Consider the following 21,069-nt stretch of genomic DNA (forward strand, 5'->3'; position numbering starts at 1 on the left):
CCTTTGATGCATTTTCTGGTTTTGTTCTGAGTTTCAGACATCTGCAGGTATTTTTGTGTTTGTGTACAAATTTCTTTGCTGACACCAACTTTGAATTGCTGACCTTCCTTTCAGATGAATTCAAATTACTTTGTATCTAATGTGGTATCTAACCTCATGGCCTCCGGATATTCAGCTCTTAAAACAACCATGTAGATATAGATAAACTGGACATTGGGATTATATTCACTAGTTTTCCTGGGTCCAGAGGAGGTTCACAAGAATGATCCCAGGAATGGATAGGTTAATGCATAAGGAGCATTTTATGGATTTGGGCCTGTACTTACAGGGGTTATAAAAATGAGTGGACATCTCATTGATACCCATCGAATATTGAAAGGCCTAGATAGAGTAGGCATGGAGAAGATCAATCCTATAGTGGTTAATTTAGAACCAGAGGGTGGAGCTTCAAAATACAAAGAAGAGTCTTTAGAATAGAGATGGGTTGGAATTTCTTTCGCCAGAGGGTAGTGAATCTGTGGGATTCATTGCCACGTACAGTTGTGGAGGCCAAGTTATTGGCTGTATTTAAAGTAGAGTTTGATAGGTTCTTGATTAGTAAGGACATCAAAGGTTATAGGGCGAAGGCAGGAGAATGAGGTTGAGAGATATCATGATGGAATGGCGGAGCAGAATTGATAGGCTGAATGACCTAATTCTACTCCTACGTCTTATGGTCTATAGTACTGGAAATGAGAACTGGTACAGCAAATTCATCAGAAACCCAGTGCTCCTGTTCCTAAGTTAAATAAAAATAAACATTTAACTTTTAAGGGATTTTTGTACCTAGGCCAATATATTTATTAATTTACTGATCAAATGCATAGGATTTGCAACCTTTAAATTTTAAAAGGGTATGTCATCAATTCTGGTAGAGTCCAAGATAAAAATGTCTTGTATCAGTGAATGTGATGGGAAATATAATTACATATTCATATGTTGATTTTTATTTTATATCAACACAATAACCCCAAAATATGAATAAATGGTGTTTGTTTTAATATAGTTCTGGGTGCAGAGAAGATAAGAGGTGGCATTTATGTAGGCAGTCCCAGAAGGTTCATTCATTAAAATTAGTCTTGATTTTGCAGACAATGAGAAGAAAACACTGGAAAATTAAGAATTAATCTCAACTGTATAATGATTACAAGAATAATTATGTTGTTCATAATTTGCAAAACACATTTAATTAATAAGTGACCTTCTGCAAACATATTTTTCCATATGCAATACTTTCAGTGAAAGCAAAGGCTAGCTTCTAATCTGAAAATTACATAGCATAGAGTTTTAGAGATGAAACCTTTCCACACGTACTATTTATTGGAATGAACCCACCATCTTCTGCTTCTGAAGAAATATGCTTGGATTGCATTGTATGCTTTGATCATTCTCTACAGTAATTTTAGAAGCAGAAAGATAATAAGATTCATTGAAAGAATGGAAGTTCAAATCACCTCATAATTACATAGTAATAAAAATGTTAACAAATTCTTCATTTTATGTTCTATTGAGAAATGGTGAAAATATATAACCTATTTTCTTAATGAAAGAGTTAACCAGAGAACATCAAAATGCCATTAAGTATTCCATTTGTACTGTGATTTAATGTTGCAGTGATATGCAGCACCTTCATTTGTGCTGCATTGTAATAGATTTTTCCTACCTACTACACCAAGAGAAAGATAAATTTGTTTGTTTTATTTGGTCTATATTATCTTATTCATGTACTGATCCTTGCTGTCTCCTCAGCTGGATGCTTCAAAGAAATCTCTTGCTATTTTATCAACAAAGCAATGTTTGCATCCATGCCTTTCTCTTCAGCAATTTCAAAATTAATGGGCTTTTCAAAGGAAAATGATACATCTTGCAGTAAGCACTGATGCCTAGGCAGTAACTGAACATCTATTTAATGTTGGAGTACAGCCGTGTTTACCTAAAGGGTTAAAATTACAAGTAAGCATATTCCAGTTCACTTAGTTGTCATTGCAATTATTTTAATGTCAGCTCTGTAGGTGCAGTCAGTATTCAATTAATTTGGTAAAACTCCTCTTTATCTATTCAAATAGGCAAGATCAAAGTAAACTCTTTGAGTCATATCTTTTCTCTGAGGAATAGCCTCAGTCTGGACTAATTGTTCAAAGAAAGTTCTATAGTAAATGGTGTGAAATGACTAATACTCACCAAATAATCTGAAAATTAATTAACAAAGAGTTTACTCAAGTGACTTTTTTCTGAGGTTATGGCATTTAAGTAAAAAGGTGGCCCTTTTAATAAAACTATTCTGACAAGGATTACTGATTTCAGTTTATGATCCTCTCATCCCAAAAACCTACATTATCCACACGGAAGGGGTGGTCAGATCTACAGGATACCCAGTGCTGCTGTCTCATGCTCCAAACTGGTGATTTGTGGAAGGTACAAGTCCACTCATAGAAATAGCATATCTGAGCTTGCATACATAAATCCAAAGATCTACTCATTGGCTTAAAATTGCCAGGGAGCGTTTAATATTGAAACTTACTGCCTGTATAGTTATACAGAGTCATAGAACACCACAGCACGGAAACAGGCCCTTCAGCCCATCTAATCCATTCTGAACCATTAATCTGCCTAGCCCCATCCACCTGTACCAGCTCTCCATACAACATTCTGCCTTTGATCCTTAACCCATGACCTCTAGTTCTAGCTTCATCCAACCTCAGTGGAAAGGGCTTGCTTGCATCTACCCTATCTATTCCCATCATAATTTTGTACAGCTCTATCAAAACTCCCCTCTTTGGGAGAAAGGCTCTTTCACTTCAGTGGAAATTTGAAGGCAGTCCAGAAGTTTGTCTTTCATTTCTTTTTAAAATTATTAGATTGAAACGATTGTAACACAGACAAAATGCTGGAGGAATTCAGCAGGTCAGGCAGCATCTATGGAAAAGATGAATAGTCGATGTTTTGGGCCAAGACCCTTTATCAGGACCAGAAAGGAAGGAAGAACATGCCAGAAATAAGAGGCGGAGGGGTGGGTGGAGAAATACAATAAGCTAGAAGATGACTGGTGAAGCCAAGTGGTGGAGGTGGGGGTGAAATAAGAAGCTGGGAGATGATAGGTGGAAGAGGAGAAGACAGAATATGACAGGAGAGGAAAGGAAGAGGAGCACCAGGGGGAGGTGAGAGGCAGATGAGGAGAAGAGAGTAGAGGCCAACGTGGGGAATTGAAGAAGAGGGAAGGGAGATGTTTATGCCATCATCTTGGAGGCCTCGATATGGCAGAGTTGTTGTTCCTCCAACCTGACAGTGGCCTCATCATGGCAGAAGAAGCCGTCACGGACCAACATATCAAAATAGGAATGGGGATTGGAATGGTTAACCACCAGGAAATCCTGCTTTTTGTGGGTGGAGCAAAGGTATTTGACTGCAAAGACAGTCCCCCAATCTATGTCGGGTCTCACCAATGCAAAGGAGGCCGCATCAATAGCACCGCATACAGTAAATGACCCCAACAGATTCACAGGTGAACTGTTGCCTTACCTGGCAAGAATGGAGGTGAGGGAGAAGGTGAATGGGTTGTTTTACCACTTCTGACATTTGGAGGGATAAGTGCTGCAAGGGAGATTAGTGGGGAGTGACAAATAGACAATGGCACCACGGAGGAAGCGATCCCTGCCAAAAGTGGAGAGTGGGGATAAGGATCTGTTTGGTGGTAGGGTCCTATTAAAGATGGCGGAAGTTGTAGAGAATGATGTATTTAGATGCAGAGGCTTATGGGGTGATAGGTGCAGACAAGAGGAAATCTATTCCTGTTAAGATGGTGGGAAGATGGGGTGAGCACAATAAAAAATATTGGAAAAGTAAGAAAGGAAGGGTTCATCATGGGAACAGCTAAGGTGGAGACAGAGGAACTGAGAAAAGGGAATGGCATTTTTACAGAAGGCAGAGTGGGAAGAGGGATAGTCAAGGTAGCCATAGGAATCGGTAGGTTTATAAACAATGTTGGTAAACAGTTTGTCTCCAGAGATGGAGACAGAGACATCAAGAAAGAGAGGTGTCAGAAATAGACCAAATGATTTTAAGGGCAAGGTGAAAGTTGGAGGCAAAGTTAATAAAATTGACGAGCTCAGCATGGATGCATGAAGCAGCACCAATGCCGTCTGCAATGTGGCTCAGAAAGAGCTGGAGAGCATTACCATTTAAGACTTGGAACATGAAATACTCCACGTAGCCAACAAAAAGGCAGGCAAAGCCGGGGCCCACGTGGAGGCCATGGCTACACCTTGAGTTGGGAGAAAGTGAGAGGAGCCGAAGGAGAAGGTGTTAAGTGTGAGGACCAGTTCTGACAGATGGAGGGTAACTGGTGAAAAACATAAACTACTTCTGTTTTGGTGTCTTGTGTTGAAAGACTCAAAATCACTTTGTAGTGATATGCTTTTTGCATTATAGGAGGAACGCAAAAGCATTTTCTAAGAGATTTGCTCAGAAAATAGAGGGCTATGCAGTAGGGAAATTCAAGGCAGTTTCTGGAGTAGGTTACATGGTCGGCACAACATTGTGGGCCGAATGGCCTGTAATGTGCTGTAGATTTTCTATGTTGTATGTTCAATGCTCTATGTTCTAGAATGATAGGATGACCTGGCATAGAGCAAAAGGCCAGCCTGTGAAAGAAAGGATGAGGCTGAACTTGAAGAGCTTTTCAGGTTTGCAGACCTCTATCATCTGCATAATGCAATATTACTTCAATGTGAAACAGAAGTACCAAGTGGAGAATGCACAGGACTTTTAGCATCCATAGAGTTTGATGGGAGGCAGTGCCTTACAGGAAAATGCATAGGGTTATGAAAACTCCCTATAATAAGCCACAAAACCATTGAAGAGTTGAAGGAAGCCTTTTGGCCCATCAAGTCTCTGCTAACCATTTGCTGAATCAGTTGCACTGCCGGAAAATGTCCCCACTGAGTATGCTTCCCTGCTTCAAATTCCTATTGCACTTTCTTTTAAAATGATGAAATGTTCTCTGACTCAGCTTTAACCTGGAGCAAAACATCTCCCTTTCCAATCGTCATTCTCTGTAATTTATCTCAACCTCTTTGCTTGCTCACTCAATTAAAACTTTAAAATGATGAAACCCCATCAGCAATATTCTTTCTCAATTCACTCTAAAGGAAATCCCTTCAGAATTTTGAAAACTTTTTCCACATCTGTCTTCTTTGCACCATTGAAAGTATCTTGTGAATCCTCAATATTTGCAGGTTTTACCTTTGTACTTAAATTTTTCCCTGCAAATGCCTTTCCTTGGCATTATTCTGTGAATTGATCCCGGTTTTAATCTCCTTTCTAAAATACAATGCTTAATATTACAGACAGGTCTTTATCTTAACTAACATTTTCAATAAGTTAATCACTTTTTTTCTTGAATTCTTTGTTCCTATTAAAAATCATAAATATTTATCTATTGTACCTACATTTTTTTAAATGTGTATCTGAACCTTTAAATCTCTGAAGTCAGTAACACATTTCAGTGCCTTTCTACTGAATGCATACTTTCGTTCTTCCCTTCACTATACAGCACTATGCAAAAGTCTTCAGCATGTATGTATATAACTAGAGTGCCCAAGACTTTTGCACAGTACTGTATTTGTCAACTTGGAGCAGAGAGCAAGTTTTTAAATCTCGTGGGAACAAAGGATGCTGGAAATAGTGAGTGTGGAGCATTATGGGAGGGGTATGGGACAGGTGCCAGACAAGGAATGCCCCAGTAGCGGGTTGGGGGCATGGATGCAGACACACCAAGTCCTGAGACACCACATAAGGTCTTTTGATTGGTTTGTTGATCATTACAGAATGTCTCTTTGGTGCTTCTTGCTCCCTCCGCTCTGCCTTCCCCTTTTCCTAACCATGATTCCCCTCTCCATGTACCCTTCCCATTCTCTGTCCACAATAAAGTTCAAAGTGCATTTATTATCAAAGTATTTATACATTATACAACCTTGAGATTCGTCTCCTAATAGGCAGCCATGAAACAAAGAAACCCAAAAGAACCCAAAAGAAATGAGTGTATTGCTCATGTTGTTCCATTATTTAAAAAGGGTTCTAAGAGTAAACCTAGCAATTATCAGCCTGTGAATTTGACGTCAGTGGTCGGTAAATTGATGGGAAGTATTCTTAGGGATGGTATATATAATTATCTGGATAGACAGGGTCTGATTAGGAACAGTCAACATGGATTTGTGTGTGGAAGGTCATGTTTGACAATCTTATTGAATTTTTCGAAGAGGTTACAAGGAAAGTTGACGAGGGTAAAGCGGTGGATGTTGTCTATATGGACTTCAGTAAGGCCTTTGACAAGGTCCCACACGGAAGGTTGGTTAGGAAGGTTCAATCGTTAGATATTAATATTGAAGTAGTAAAATGGATTCAGCAATGGCTGGACGGGAGACGCCAGAGAGTGGTGGTGGTTAACTGTTGTCAGATTGGAGGTCGGTCACTAGTGGTGTGCCTCAGGGATCTGTACTGGGTCCACTGTTATTTTGTCATATACATTGATGATCTGGATGATGGGGTGGTAAATTGGGTGAGTAAGTATGCAGATGATACTAAGATGGGTGGAATTGTGGATAATAAAGTAGGTTTTCAAAGCTTGCAGAGAGATTTAGGCTGGTTAGAAGAGTGGGCTGAAAGATGGCAGATGGAGTTTAATGCTGATAAATGTGAGGTGTTACATTTTGGTAGGCCTAATCAAAAGAGGACATACATGGTAAATGGTAGGGCATTGAAGAATGCAGTAGAACAGAGGGATCTAGGAATAATAGTGCATAGTTCCCTGAAGGTGGAATCTCATGTGGATAGGGTGGTGAAGAAAGCTTTTGGTATGCTGGCCTTTCTAAATCAGTGCATTGAGTATAGGAGTTGGGATGTAATGTTGAAATTGTACAAGGCCTTGGTGCGGCCAAAGTTGGAGTATTGTGTACAGTTTTGGTCACCGAATTATAGGAAAGATGTGAACAAAATAGAGAGAGTACAGAGAAGATTTACAAGAATGTTACCTGGGTTCCATCACCTAAGTTAGAGAGAAAGGTTGAACAAGTTGGGTCTTTATTCTTTGGAAGGGGGGGACTTGATAGAGGTATTTAAAATTATGAGGGGGATAGATAGAGTTAACGTGGATAGGCTTTTTCCATTGAGAGTAGGGGAGATTCAAATAAGAGGACATGAGTTGAGAGTTAAAGGGTAAAAGTTTAGGGGTAACATGAGGGGGAACTTCTTACCTCAGAGAGTGGTGGCTGTGTGGAACAAGCTTCCAGCAGAAGTGGTTGAGGCAAGTTCGATATTGTCATTTAAAGTTAAATTGGACAACTATATGGACAGGAAAGGAATGGAGGGTTATGAGATGAGTGCAGGTCGGCAAGACTAGGTGAGAGTAAGAGTTCAGCACGGACTAGAAGGACCGAGATGGCCTGTTTCTGTGCTGTAATTGTTATATGGTTATACGATTATGGTAACCTAGTGTACAGAGAAAAAGAAATCATGCAAACAATAAGTGCAAGGAAATAACGTTCTGAACTGACGTCCACAGAGAGTCTGTTCCCTGACCCTCAGTTCAGCACATAGCCAAATAAGTGTCGAGGCGCAGTGAGCTGAACTGGCCCGTCCCACACCTCAGGCCCCAACATCCTGACATCTCCAGTTTGGCCCAGTGTTTAAATCATCATCCAAACATTGGGTTCAGTCACTTCAATTCGCACTTGGGCCTGGACCCTGCTGCCTCAGTTCGGTCTGTACCTGACCTTTCCAAATTGGCCTGGTGCTTAAATCGATCCATCCTCAGGTCTTCCTCACTCTTGGTGACAGGCCCACTGCCTTCCCTCGCCTCGATTCAGCTGCATCGAATTTTCTCCAAGTCCAAGGGGAAATTACAGGCTATTGCTTGTGATGACTGTTTACCAGAAAAAGAGTATTAACAAAGTATCTGTTGTTTTCCTTCTTTCATCGGCCACCAGCCAGAAGTTGCTGAGATTCAACAGTGCAACCTTTAAACTGGATAGAGACCCAGATCAGAATCAGTTTTATCATCACTCATATATGTAATGATATTTGTTTTGTTTTAGTGGCAGCAGTACCGTACAATACATAAACCTGCAAATGTCTTAGGCCCCCTAGCTATACATATGTGCTTAAGATTTTTGCACAGTACTACAAGTTTTGATTTGTATTTAACCACATTAAATTGCAGCTGCCTCATATTAGCCCATTCTGCTCTTCCTGAAGCACTTTGGAATTTTCTTCACTATCTTTCAAAATATTCACTTTATATTATTAGCATATTTAGACATTGTATATTCCTCGATAACAAATAAAAGTTTTCCCCAATCAGAAACCATGGATGAACAGAGAAGTTCGCCTCCTGCTCGAAACCAGAGATTCAGCCTTCAGGTCTGGAGACCGGGAGGCTTACAGCTCAGCCAGGGCCAACCTGAGGAGGGGAATCTCTCAGGCTAAACACATATACAAACAGAGAATCGAGGAGCATTTCAACTCCTCAGACCCCCGCATGTGGCATGGCATACAGGTCATTACAGACTTCAAACCACCTAGTACTGTGCCCCCTTCCAGCTCTGCTTCCCACCCCCCTGCCCCCGATGAGCTCAATTACTTCTACGCTCGCTTTGACTGAGAGAACAAGGAGGTCACCCTCAAAGCGGATCTCCCACGTGGTGAATTGCCTCTCTCACTTTCCACCTCCGATGTTTGCGCCACCCTGAGCAGGGTGAATGTACGGAAGGCAGCTGGTCCGGATGGAATACCTGGCCATGTGCTCAGAGTCTGTGCAGGGCAGTTGGCCGGGGTCTTCACGGACATTTTTAATTGGCCTCTGACCCAGGCAGTAGTCCCCACAAGCTTCAAGATCGCTACCATCGTGCCAGTGCCGAAGCATTCCACTGCAACGGGTCTGAATGACTTCCACCCAGTTGCACTCACCCCCATCATTGCAAAGTGCTTTGAGAGACTGGTTCTATCATATCTGAAACCCTGTCTGCCCACTACCCTGGACCCCCATCAATTTGCCTATCGCACCAACAGGTCAGCAGAGGATGCCATCTCCACGACACTTCACTCTGCCCTGACCCACCTGGACAACCCTAACTCTTATGTCAGAATGTTGTTCATTGACTTTAGTTCGGCATTCAATACTGTGATCTCCTACAAGCTGATCGCCAAACTTCGCCAGCTTGATATCAGTTCATCCCTCTGCAATTGGACCTTGGACTTTCTGACTAACAGACTCCAATCAGCTAAGTTAGACAACCTCTCCTCCACTCTCACCCTGAACACTGGCGTGTCTCAAGGCTGTGTGCTGAGCCCTTTTCTGTACTCTCTTTGAACCTATGACTGCATTCCTGTACATGGTTCTATCTCCATAATCAAGTTCACAGATGACACCACAGTGGTTGGCCTGATTCAGAGAGGATGACGAGACGGCCTACAGGGATGAGGTCCAGCACCTGGCCGCGTGGTGTGCCGACAACAACCTGGCCCTTAACACCCAGAAGACCAAGGAGATCATTGTGGACTTCAGGCATGTTAGGAGCCACTCTCACATCCCCATCTACATGAACGGAACTGTAGTGGAGTGTGTATCAAGCTTCAAATTCCTTGATGTCCACATTTCCGAGGATCTCACCTGGTCCCTGAACTTCTCCAACCTGATCAAAAAGGTGCAACAGCACCTTTATTTCCTGCGAAGCATCAAGAAAGCTCACCTCTGTTCCAGGATACTGACGGACTTTTACCACTGTACCATTGAGAGCATACTCACCAACTGCATCTCAGTGTGGTATGGCAATTGTCCCGTATCGGACCGCAAAGCATTCCAGCAGGTGGTGAAAACTGCCCAGCGGATTATCGGCACCCAATTGCCCACCATTGTGAACATCTACTATAAATGCTGCCTGGGCAGGGCAAAAAGCATTATCAAGGATGCACCTCACCCTAACCCTTAACTTTTTACTCTCCTCCCATCTGGTAGGTGCTACAGGAGCCTCTGCTCCCACACCAGCAGGCACAGGAAGAGCTCCTTCCCTGAGGCTGTGACCCTGCTGAATCTCACATCACAGCGCTAAACAGTATTGCATCCCTATTATACTGTCTCAGTACTTTTATATTTGTGTGCTGTAGCACCTACTTTTTATTCGCAGTTATTTTGTAAATAACACTATTCTTTGCATTTCTGGTCAGATGCTAACTGCATTTCATTGGTTTTGTATCTGTACTCGGCACAATGACAATAAAGTTGAATCTAACCTCATCTATATACTGACTAACTATGCTATAAAAATTCAGACGGTATTCCTCTGTGCCCAGTCTGCACTAGTGGCCACTTTATTAGGTACAGCCGTGTGTTAATGCAAATATCCAATTAGCCAATCATGTAGTAGCAATCCAATGCATAAAAGCATGCAGACATGGTCAAGAAGTTCAGTTGTTGTTCAGACTAGACACTAGAATGGGAAGGATAAGTTACTGGCCTTGGAATGATTGTTGGTGGTTTGTGCTCAGAAACTGCTAGTCTCCTGTGATTTTCACGCACAGCAGCCTCCAGAGTTTCCAGAGGGTGGTGTGAAAACGTCTTATTAATGAGACAGGTAAGAGGAAAATAGCTAGTCCAGTTCAAGCTGATAGGAAGGTGATAGTAACTCAAATAACCATGTGTTAGAACAGTGGTGAGCAGAGAAAAAAACAACTCTGAATGCACATGTTGAATCTTGAAGTGGGCAGCAACAAATGACCATGAACATGCACTCAGTGTCCACTTTATCCAGGAGTTACATAATAAAGTGGACACTAAGTGTAGACAAGCTCCTTACAAAATTCAACCATATTAATTGGATCCTTCAAGAAAGAACCCACAGAAAGTTGCTAGTGGGAAGCTAAGTTTTATCTTCTGTACTTGCATTATTGTCATCTGAGACAACTCACCTCTAAGTTCCTTTGCTTGTGTTTCTTATTCACAGGGAGACTGTGTGATTGGCAAGGGCTACTTGCCCTTGAAATAAGTAGCCTTTTAGGCATTTCAAAATTAGCCAAACTGGCTAACCTGGTACCAGGTTGGATAAGGTTGGCAGATTTCCTTCCCTAAAGGCATTTGTAAACTAGATCATGATCCAGTCACTATCAATGGCATTAGCTTTTAATTATAGATTAATTAATTAACCAAATTTAAATTCCCCAGCTGCTGTGGTGGGATTTGAACTGCTGGCTCAGATAATTAGACTGGAGGCAAAAAAAGATCTTGGATACTTGAAATAAATGTATAATATAGTACTGCACTTTCAACATTAAAAAAAAACAATTTCTGAGATGGGACACAACGCACATGCTTTGTGCTAGGAAGACCATTTTTATGTGGGCAGTTAATTATATTATTAGTATGTTCTCCTTTAAAAAGAAAGCACTGAAATAATCAGTTGATCAGGTAGCATCTGTGGAGGGAGTGTGCAGCATTTGATGCCATTCTGAATGCCTAGTTGCCTCCAGGCTTATGTGTGTCAAATATGCCGATGACCTAGAACAAATTTTCATGCACACAGGACTTGTGTGTTTATTAATTAGACACTAAATTAAATTCATTTGCATAATCATAAAATATTGCAATAAATGCCTGAATATCTACTTTATTATAAGCTTGCAATTTCATTTTTTATTTCTTTTTGTCCTTTGCTACCATGGTATCACTGTTTCCTTTATCATTCTATCCACCGTAGATCTATTTGTGCTTACCATCAAATAAATTGTTTTCATTTTTGAACATAATTTTTGCCTAAAATATGAAATAATTGCCCTTGGTGATTTTTTTCAGTAGTTTTGTCCTGTATAAGTTGTTTCATTCACTTCTTCCCATAGTGTGTCAATTTGGCAAAGCCACCATCTTGTAGTCAATTTGGCTCTCAATTGTTCAAGATTTCCTTTACTTAAATGCATAATTTTCAGCTGTAGCTCCCTTTTTTCCTGTTCTCCAATTTATTATCAAAACTAAACACATGATACTTTTCCATCCTCACACGAATGTTTTTCCTCATTGCTGTGAATATGGTGATTTCTCTTTACTCTGTCAAGCTTATTGACATCTTTCCTTTAGATAGATGACCAAAACTGCACACAATCCTCCATAGTAGGCCTCGCCAATGTCTTAAGCAACTTCAACATAACATCCCATGTGCTGTACTCAATAGATTTATTAATGAAGGGCAATGTGCTAAAGGCTTTCTTTATGAACCTATCCACCTATGAAGCCACTTTCAATGAATTATGGACCTGTATCGCTAGGTCACTTTGTTCTACTGTACTCTTCGGTGCTCTACCATTCACTGTGTAAGACCTACCCAGGTTGGTCCTACCAAAGTGAAAAACCTCCTACTTGTCTGCATTAAATTCCATCTGCCATTTCTCAGCCCATTTTTCCTGCTGGTCCAGATACTGCTGCAAGGCATGATATTCTTCCTCGCCATCCACTACACCGCTAGTCCTGGTGTCATCTGCAAATATGCTGATCCAGTTAACCACATGATCTTCCTGATCAGTGGTCCCCAACCACCGGGCTGCAAAGCATGTGCTACTGGGCCACGAGGGAAATGATATGAGTCAACTGCACCTTTCCTCATTCCCTGTCACACCCACTGTTGTACTTGAACGCACGCGAGGACATCAGTTGGTCATTAACCTGCAACTACTCAATGAGTGAAAAACAAACGTCGTTTGAGAGTTTCTTTGGAAGAGATGGTAGGGGACATAAAAGGCCGAACGATGATGATAACGCAGAGACAGCTGAGGCCAAGACTGCAAAAAAAAAAAAAAAAAAGAAAGCTTCCTTCAACAGAAAATACGACAAGTCGTACATAAAATATGGCTTTATTGCGACCAGTGACTTGCATGCTCCAAGCCCCCTGTGTGTGATATGCGGAGACAAGTCATCTAATGAGGCAATAAAGTCCTCAAAACTGCTTCGGCACCTTGAGTCCAAGCACCCTGCACATAAAGACAAACCCATTCAGATTTTTGAGCAGAAAAAACCTGGGCAAGCGGGACAGAAGAAAGTGTTGAGGGCCACCACCTCCACAAATGCTGCTGCTTTGAGAGCGTCGCACTTAGTGGCTAGCCGTATTGCTAAGGCTAAGAAGCCTTTCACTGTTGGTGAAGAATTGATTCTGCCTGCTGCCAATTACATGTGCCGTGAACTGTTGGAAGAAGCTGCCCCTAACTAAGATGGCACAGGTTTCTCTTTCAGCTGCCACAGTTTCAAGGAGAATCGATGTCATAGCGGAGGACATCGAAGCACAGCTGTTGGAACGGCTTAACGAGTCTGGTTTCACTACCCGAGTCAAAGAGGTTGCTCCTGAATGCCAGTCTACACACTGTGTCACACACTGGGAAATGCTGGCTAGCCAGAAAATGTCACCTGATCTTAACAGCGTATTGAGTGACGTTGTTGAAGTTATCAATCACATCAAAGCAAAAGCCCTTAAATCACGTCTTTGATAAGGTCCCACACAGGAGGTTAGTGGGCAAAATGAGAGCACATGGTATTGGGGGTAGGGTACTGACATGGATAGAAAATGGGTTGGCAGACATTCTTTTCAGAATGGCAGGCAGTGATTAATGGGGTACTGCAAAGCTCGGTGCTGGGACCGCAGCTATTTACAATATACATTAATGATTTAGATGAAGGGATTAAAAGTAACATTAGCAAATTTGCAGATTACACAAAGCTGGGTGACAGTGTGAAATGTGAGGAGGATGTTATGAGAATACAGGGTGAATTGGACAGGTTGGGTGAGTGGGCAGATGCATGGCAGATGAAGTTTAATGTGGATAAATGTGAGGTTATCCACTTTGGTGGCAAGAACCAGAAGGCAGATTACTATCTGAATAGTGCGAAGTTAGGAAAAGGGGAAGTATAACGAGATCTGGGTGCCCTTGTTATCAGTCACTGAAAGTAAGCATACAGGTACAGCAGGCAGTGAAGAAAGCTAATGGCGTGTTGGCCTTCATAACAAGGGGAGTTGAGTATAGGAGCAAAGAGGTCCTTCTGCAGTTGTACAAGGCCCTGGTGAGACCACACCTGGAGTATTGTCTACAGTTTTGGTCTCCAAATTTGAGGAATGTTGGTGCTGGCTCAAAGGGCTGAATGGTCTACTCCTGCACCTATTGTCTATTGTCTGTCTGAGCAGCTTTGCGAGGAAATGGATGCGGAGCACAAACGCCTTCTCTTACACACTGAAGTCAGGTGCTATCAAGGGGGAGAGCCCTGGCCAGGGTTTTTGAGTTAAGAGAGCAGGTACAGAGAGTTCTTTCAGGAAAAAAGTCACCACTGGCAGCACACTTCAGTGACGAGGAATGGATAGCAAAACTCGCTTATCTGTGTGACATCTTCAACCTGCTCAATGAACTCAATTTGTCACTTCAGGGGAAAATGACAACTGTCTTCAAGTTGGCAGATAAAGTGTCTGCTTTCAAAGCCAAACTGGAACTGTGGGGACGGCGAGTGGACAGGGGCATATCTGACATGTTCCCAACATTAGCTGGGAATTTGGGAGAGACTGAGGCTCACAACTGGTGCGCGAACATCTACCTTCGCTGTCGACAGAATTCAAGTGTTACTTCCCAACCGCAAATGACCCAAGAACGTGCAAAGAAATGGGTCCGTGACCCATTTGTGAATGTCCCCGGCGAATCATCTATATCAGCGCGGGAAGAAGATCAACTCCTCGAGCTTGCGAATGATGGTGGGCTGAAAAGTATATTTGACATAACATCTCTGCCGGCATTCTGGATCAAAGTCAAGGCCGAATATCCTGAGATAGCCACGAAAGCACTGAAAACGTTGCTTTCATTTCCAACATCATATCTCTGCGAAGCAGAGTTTTCTGCAATGAATGCAACGAAAACTTTATTGCAGAATAGACTGGACATAAGGAACCCCCTTATAACTTATAATTGACTTATCACTATATCCATGCGAGGAAAATATGCACTGTGTGTTTAATATTAAATTTGTTAGATAAACCTTTTTAGAAACAAAATTGAGTGTATTAGCCACTGATAAGTGACATATAGTTGACTTACCACCTATATTCCGGTCATGATTAACACCCCCTCCCCGCCCTGTCGGCCAGTCCGCAAGAATATTGTCAATATTAAACCGGTCCGCGGTGCAAAGAAGGTTGGGGCCCCTGTTCCAGATCATTGATAAATATGACAAACAACAATGGACCCAGCACCAATCCCTATGACACTCCAACAGTCAAAGGCCTCCAGTCAGAGAAGCAACCAGCTACTACAACTCTTATGCTTTTGCCACAAAGCCAATCTCTAATCCAATTTAATACCTCAGCTTGAATGCCAAACAACTGAACCTTCTTAACAAACTCCTCTGCAGGAGCTTGTCAAGTGCCTGACTAAAGTCTGTGTGGACAACATCTACTGTCTTGCCTTCATCAACTCCCTGGTATTTTCCTTGAAAAAAGATTAGTTAAACACAACCTACCACACAAAAAGCCATGCAGACTTTCCTTAATCAGTGTATGTCTATCCAAATACTCATATATCAAGTCCTTTAGAATACCTTTCAATAACATTCCCACTACTGGTATCAGGCTCAACAGCCTATAAATTCCTGGCTTATGTTTAGACCCTTTCTTAAACATCGGAACAACATTGGCTATCCTCCAATCCTCTGGTATCTCTCCTGTCACTAAGGATGATGTAAGCATCGTCTGCTGGGGCCCCGGCAATTTCTGCACTTGCATTCCAAAGGTCTGAGGGAACAATTGGTTAAGCCCTGGGGGTTTATCCACCCTAATTTTCCTAAAGACAGCAAACACCTCCTCCTCTGTAATCTGTATAGGTTCCATGAAGTCAATGCTGCTCTGCTTCACCTCCATAGACTCCTGAGTAAATACAGATGCAAAAAAAAATTAAGATCTCCCCCATTCTTTTGGCTCCATGCATTGATTACCATTCTGATTTTCCACAGGACCAATTTTTCCCTTAACGTATCTGTATATCCTTAGGATTCTCTTTCACCTTGTCTGCCAGGGCAACGTCATGCCTTCGTTTAGCCCTCCTGATTTATTTCTTTAGTGTTGTCTTACATTTCTTATACTCCATAAGTATCTCATTTGTTCCTTCCTGCCTATACCTGTGTAACCCTCCGGTTCTGTCAGCTGTGGCCCCAATCTCTGGCCCCACCAAATGCATGAGATTGAGGTGCAAAACCTTTTTGTGTGGATGCTGCGTGATGTGTTACCCTGTTACAAATCAGTTGCATGAAATAACTGACAGTACACCATATGCAATTAAATGATTTAGCTTTATAATTCTTAATTTGACTAAAGGGTTAGTAAGGTAAGACAAAAAGAAAAGGGCCCATTTTAATGAACCAGTCTACTGTGCATGAGTTGGAGCTCACGGTTTCCCTTCCACTGGTCCTCCATCGCGTTCCCCAGGCTTCGTTGACTCCCGGCCCATTCCTTTCTGCTGTCTATGACCTCTCCTTTCTGGTATTTTCTCTCTTCATCTTCTGTCAAACAAAAGACCCGGATCACCTTGGTCTCAGGCACACAACAAGAGAAAACACTCCCTTCATTAGCCGGCCTACATTCCAAAGCCTCCATTATCTCCAGCCATAACCCAAACACTGGTTGCTACAGAAAAATCATTACATTAGCAGTGTTTCTACAGAAAGACCATTACATTAGCAGTGAAACCTTTCCCAGAATGTTACACATGCTATGAACTTCCTTTCTTTCTTAACCAGGGCCTCAATATATCTTGAAAAACAAGGTTCCCCACACTTGTTGTCTTTACCTTTTATTCTGATGGGCACATACATGCTTTGTACTCCCAAAATTTTTTTTTTTGAAGGCCTCCCACGTACCAAGTACACCTTCACCAGTAAACAGCCTGTCCCAAGCCACACTTGCTAGATCATTTCTGATGCCATTAAATTTGGCCTTTCTTCAATTTAGGATCTCAACAGGTGGACCAGGCCTATGTTTGTTCGTATTTATTTTGAAACTATTGGCCTTGTGGTCACTGGATGCAAAATGTTCTCCTACATAAACTTCTGCTACCTGTCCTGTCTCATTCCCTAATAGGAGATCGAGTACCACACTCCCGTTCTTCTACATACTGATTAAGGAAAGTTTCCTGAATGCTTTTGACAAACTCTACCCATCTAGTCATTTTACAGTATATTTCACTTTCAGGAAGTTATTTGTATCATCTTCAGATGACAACTGCCCTTGTTTGGGTGGCCTGTAAGTGAGGCTTTATCATTGGGTCCTCTCCCTCTGCTGCAGTTAATGTTGTAGGCTCAGTAGGCTCTGACTAATGCTTCCATTATGCATAACAGGGTTCATCAAAACATTTCCCAATGTCTCCAGCAAAAGTCTTCATGCATCTTTGACAGAGGGATTACCGCCCAAAAATACTTGAAAATGATTGACAGTACTTCATTTCTTTTAGCTCAGAGCTTGTCACAACAGTTCAGATCTGCTTCCCTGGGCATGGTCTATGATCATGGCATGTATGAGAATCAATTTCACAGGGCTCAATTGGGTAATAATTAGATTAGATTAGATTCAACTTTATTGTCATTGTGCTGAGTACAGATACAAAGCCAATGAAATGCAATTAGCATCTGACCAGATGTGCAAAAGAATAGTATTATTTACAAAATAACTGCGAATAAAAAGTAAGTGCTACAGCACACAAATATAAAAGTACTGAGACAGTACAATATGGGTGCAATACTGCTTAGCGCTGTGGTGTGAGGTTCAGCAGGGTCACAGCCTCAGGGAAGAAGCTCTTCCTGAGCCTGCTGGTGCGGGAGAGGAGGCTCCTGTAGCGCCTACCGGATGGGAGGAAAGTAAAAAGTCCATGGTTAGTGTGAGATGCATCCTTGATAATGCTTTTCATCCTGCCCAGGCAGCGTTTATGGTAGATGTTCTCAATGGTGGGCAATTGTGTCCCGTAATCTGCTGGGCAGTTTTCACCACACGCTGGAGTGCTTTGCGGTGTGATGCAGGACAATTGCCATACCACACTGAGTTGCATTTGGTGAGTATGCTCTCAAAAATACAGCGGTAAAAATCTGTCAGTATCCTGGGACAGAGGTGAGCTTTTCTGACGTTTCTTAGGAAATAAAGGCTCCATTGCATCTTTAATCAGGATGGAGGAGTTCAAGGACCAGGTGAGATCATCAGAAAGATGGACACCAAATAATTTGAAGCTTGATACACGCTCCACTACAGCTCCGTTGATATAGATGGGGACATGAGTGTAGCTCCTAGCATGCCTGTAGTCCGCAATAATCTCCTTGGTCTTCTGGGTGTTAAGAGCCAGGTTGTTATTGGCACACCATGCGGCCAGGTGCTGGATCTCGTCCCTGTAGGCCGTCTCGTCATCCCCCCTGATCAGGCCAACCACCGTGGTGTCGTCTGCGAACTTGATTATGGAGTTAGAACCATGTACAGGAAAGGCAATCATAGGTGAAAAGGGAGTACAGAAGAGGGTCATCACACAGCCTTGAGGCACGCTGGTATTCAGGGTGAGAAATAATAGACATCAAAAGTATGCATTCACATTTTGCAAGGTGTGCACTATAACAACCTGATCTTAATTGATTTCACTCTACACTTTAAACACATTGTAATTAAATATTATTTGGTATATTACTGAATTTTCGGGTATAAGCCTGCCTTAGTAGTGCAGTAACAAGCTCTTACAACACAATAACCTCATTCTGCCCAATTATACCTATGTGACCAATTAACCTATTAAATCGCTTGCCTTTGGAATGTGGGAAGAAACAGGAAAGACATGGGGTGAAAGTTCAAACTCCGCAGACAGCTGTGGTATTGAACCCAAATTGCCCATGAAGTAATGGTGTTACACTCACCTCTATACTACAGTGCCACCCATTTTATATATAAGCATATACAATGATTTCAGACACTTGCAGAAATGCCGGTGTAATTGGATTTGCCTTTGTCAGCATTGTTTTTCATTATCATTGAAGGCTAGACCTAATGGGATTTGGCTTTCCCAACCTAGACAACACACGGCATGAAGGCAATATATTCGATTTCCCCCACATAATTGAAGAACTTTTAAATATGTAGTCATTGTTAGAATGGAGGAAATTTAGCAGTCAATACACGTGGGACCAGTTTGTACAAACAGCATGAGATAATGATCAGACAATTTATTTTAGTGATGGTGGTTGTCAGGACACACGGACAACTGCCCTGCTCTTCCTTGAAAAGTGCCATAGGAACTTCTTATTTATCTGATACTATACCTCTCCTGAAAGAAGACATGCTCAAAAGTGTGGCACCTTCATAGCATGGTGTGGTGTGGCAATCTGGATTAAGTGTTCAAGTGCTAGCTACGGTATTATGAACCCTGCACAGATTTTCACTCAAAAGCTGAGAGACAAACATGAGAACCATGGTTGACACTTATTTCCCTGCGGACCAGAAGAAGAAAAATCTAATTTATTTATAGCTAGGACAAAAAATAGAAATAAAATTAACAATGGCTAGCAATTGCCTCTAACTTTGCGGAGCAGTGAGCAGTTCTTTGCATAACATTATTAAATAAGTTTGTGATCATGGTATTCCCATTGCATGCTGCAAAAAAAAATTAGCATGCTAGACACAAAGGGACAGGCTGGTGGAGTCTATTGCATCTTGTGGGAGGAATGTGATGCTGATTTCCCAGAAGTTTTGATAATTTATTTTGTGTTTATGGGTCTTTCATTTGTGAAATTAAAATGTACTGCTTCATGCTGTTTGCAGAAACTACATTGAGAAAGCCAATTGCTTTACTCATCTGTAGACTGTTGCCAAAGGAATTATGTTAGACACCTGAACTCCCTGTCCATCTGAAATGTGCTCCACTACCATCTGTTGACATCGAAATGACATACCTCATGGATGGTTACAGGTTTTAAAATTAATTTGCACCTTCTGAACTGAGTCCACAACCAATGGATTCACTGTCAATGATTTTACAACACATTTTCTCAGTATTTATTTATTTATGCATCTATCTATCTATATATCTATCTATCTATCCATTTATTTGTTTGCTTGTTTGTTTGTTTATTATTTTTGGATTTGCACAGACATGCCTGCTTTTGCACATTGGTAGTTTATCAGCCTTTGTGTGGAGTTTTTCCTTGATTCTATTGTACTCCTTTGTTCTACAGTGAATGCCTACAAAAATGTATCTCAAGGTGGTTTATAGTGGCATGTACAGACATAATTTGATAATAAATTTACTTTGAACTTTGAATGCTTTTTCTTCATCCTAAGACTTTTAAATGGTCTCTAAGGATGTGTAATGTTCAGTTATATTAGCTCGTGTATGTCCAGGGGAAATCCAGCCCAGCACCTGCCTCAACACTCCCCACAGGGTCAGTTGCTGCCCGAATCAATCACAAACATCAATCATCAGCCAGCACACCCAGTAAATTTTAACAAATACACTTTATAGATATTACTAATTCTATGACATTAACATACATTTGATACAGAGAGGAAAGTAATGAAAAAAAAGGCGCCAACACTTATCAAAGTCCAAGTTCTTCACGCGCTACGTTGGAGCTCAATGCAACTTCAGACGACCACTCGAATTCCGTCGACTCACGGCTCGGGACCACCCTGAGTGATCGACCGGAGCCTCTCCACACGTCCGTGGTCCTCCTCATCTCTCCTCCGACTCCCCGCCAAAACTCAGTCCACAGTCATATCATACAGCATGGCATCTGAAAACAAAACGATACATAACCACCCATTGGCTAATAGAACCCTGTTATCTCATTTTAAAGTAAACAAACTGCTAGCGCAAACTCTCTTCAGCATTAAAGCACAACAAAGCCGCATTTCCCAGATTAACATAACAAAGTCGCCATTTTAAATGTAACAAAAGAAAGACCCCGTACAGATGGTATTGGAAGAGTGTGGGAAAGTTAAATCATTTGAT

At 41.7% G+C, this 21,069-nt stretch overlaps 1 protein-coding gene across 1 annotated transcript in view; it reads right to left on the reverse strand.

The window, feature by feature from the left end:
• Positions 1-20,793: 20,793 nt before the first annotated feature.
• LOC140195234 (uncharacterized) overlaps positions 20,794-21,069 on the reverse strand; it is a 665,367-nt gene continuing 665,091 nt past the window's right edge. Inside the window, exon 29 of the mRNA XM_072253281.1 lies at positions 20,794-20,851. Within this exon, the coding sequence (XP_072109382.1) occupies positions 20,820-20,851 (32 nt within the window). The 3' untranslated portion in view covers positions 20,794-20,819. The remainder of the gene's footprint in view (positions 20,852-21,069) is intronic.

The sequence above is a fragment of the Mobula birostris genome, chromosome 1, assembly GCF_030028105.1.
Source record: "Mobula birostris isolate sMobBir1 chromosome 1, sMobBir1.hap1, whole genome shotgun sequence".
In the NCBI taxonomy this organism is placed as follows: domain Eukaryota; kingdom Metazoa; phylum Chordata; class Chondrichthyes; order Myliobatiformes; family Myliobatidae; genus Mobula; species Mobula birostris.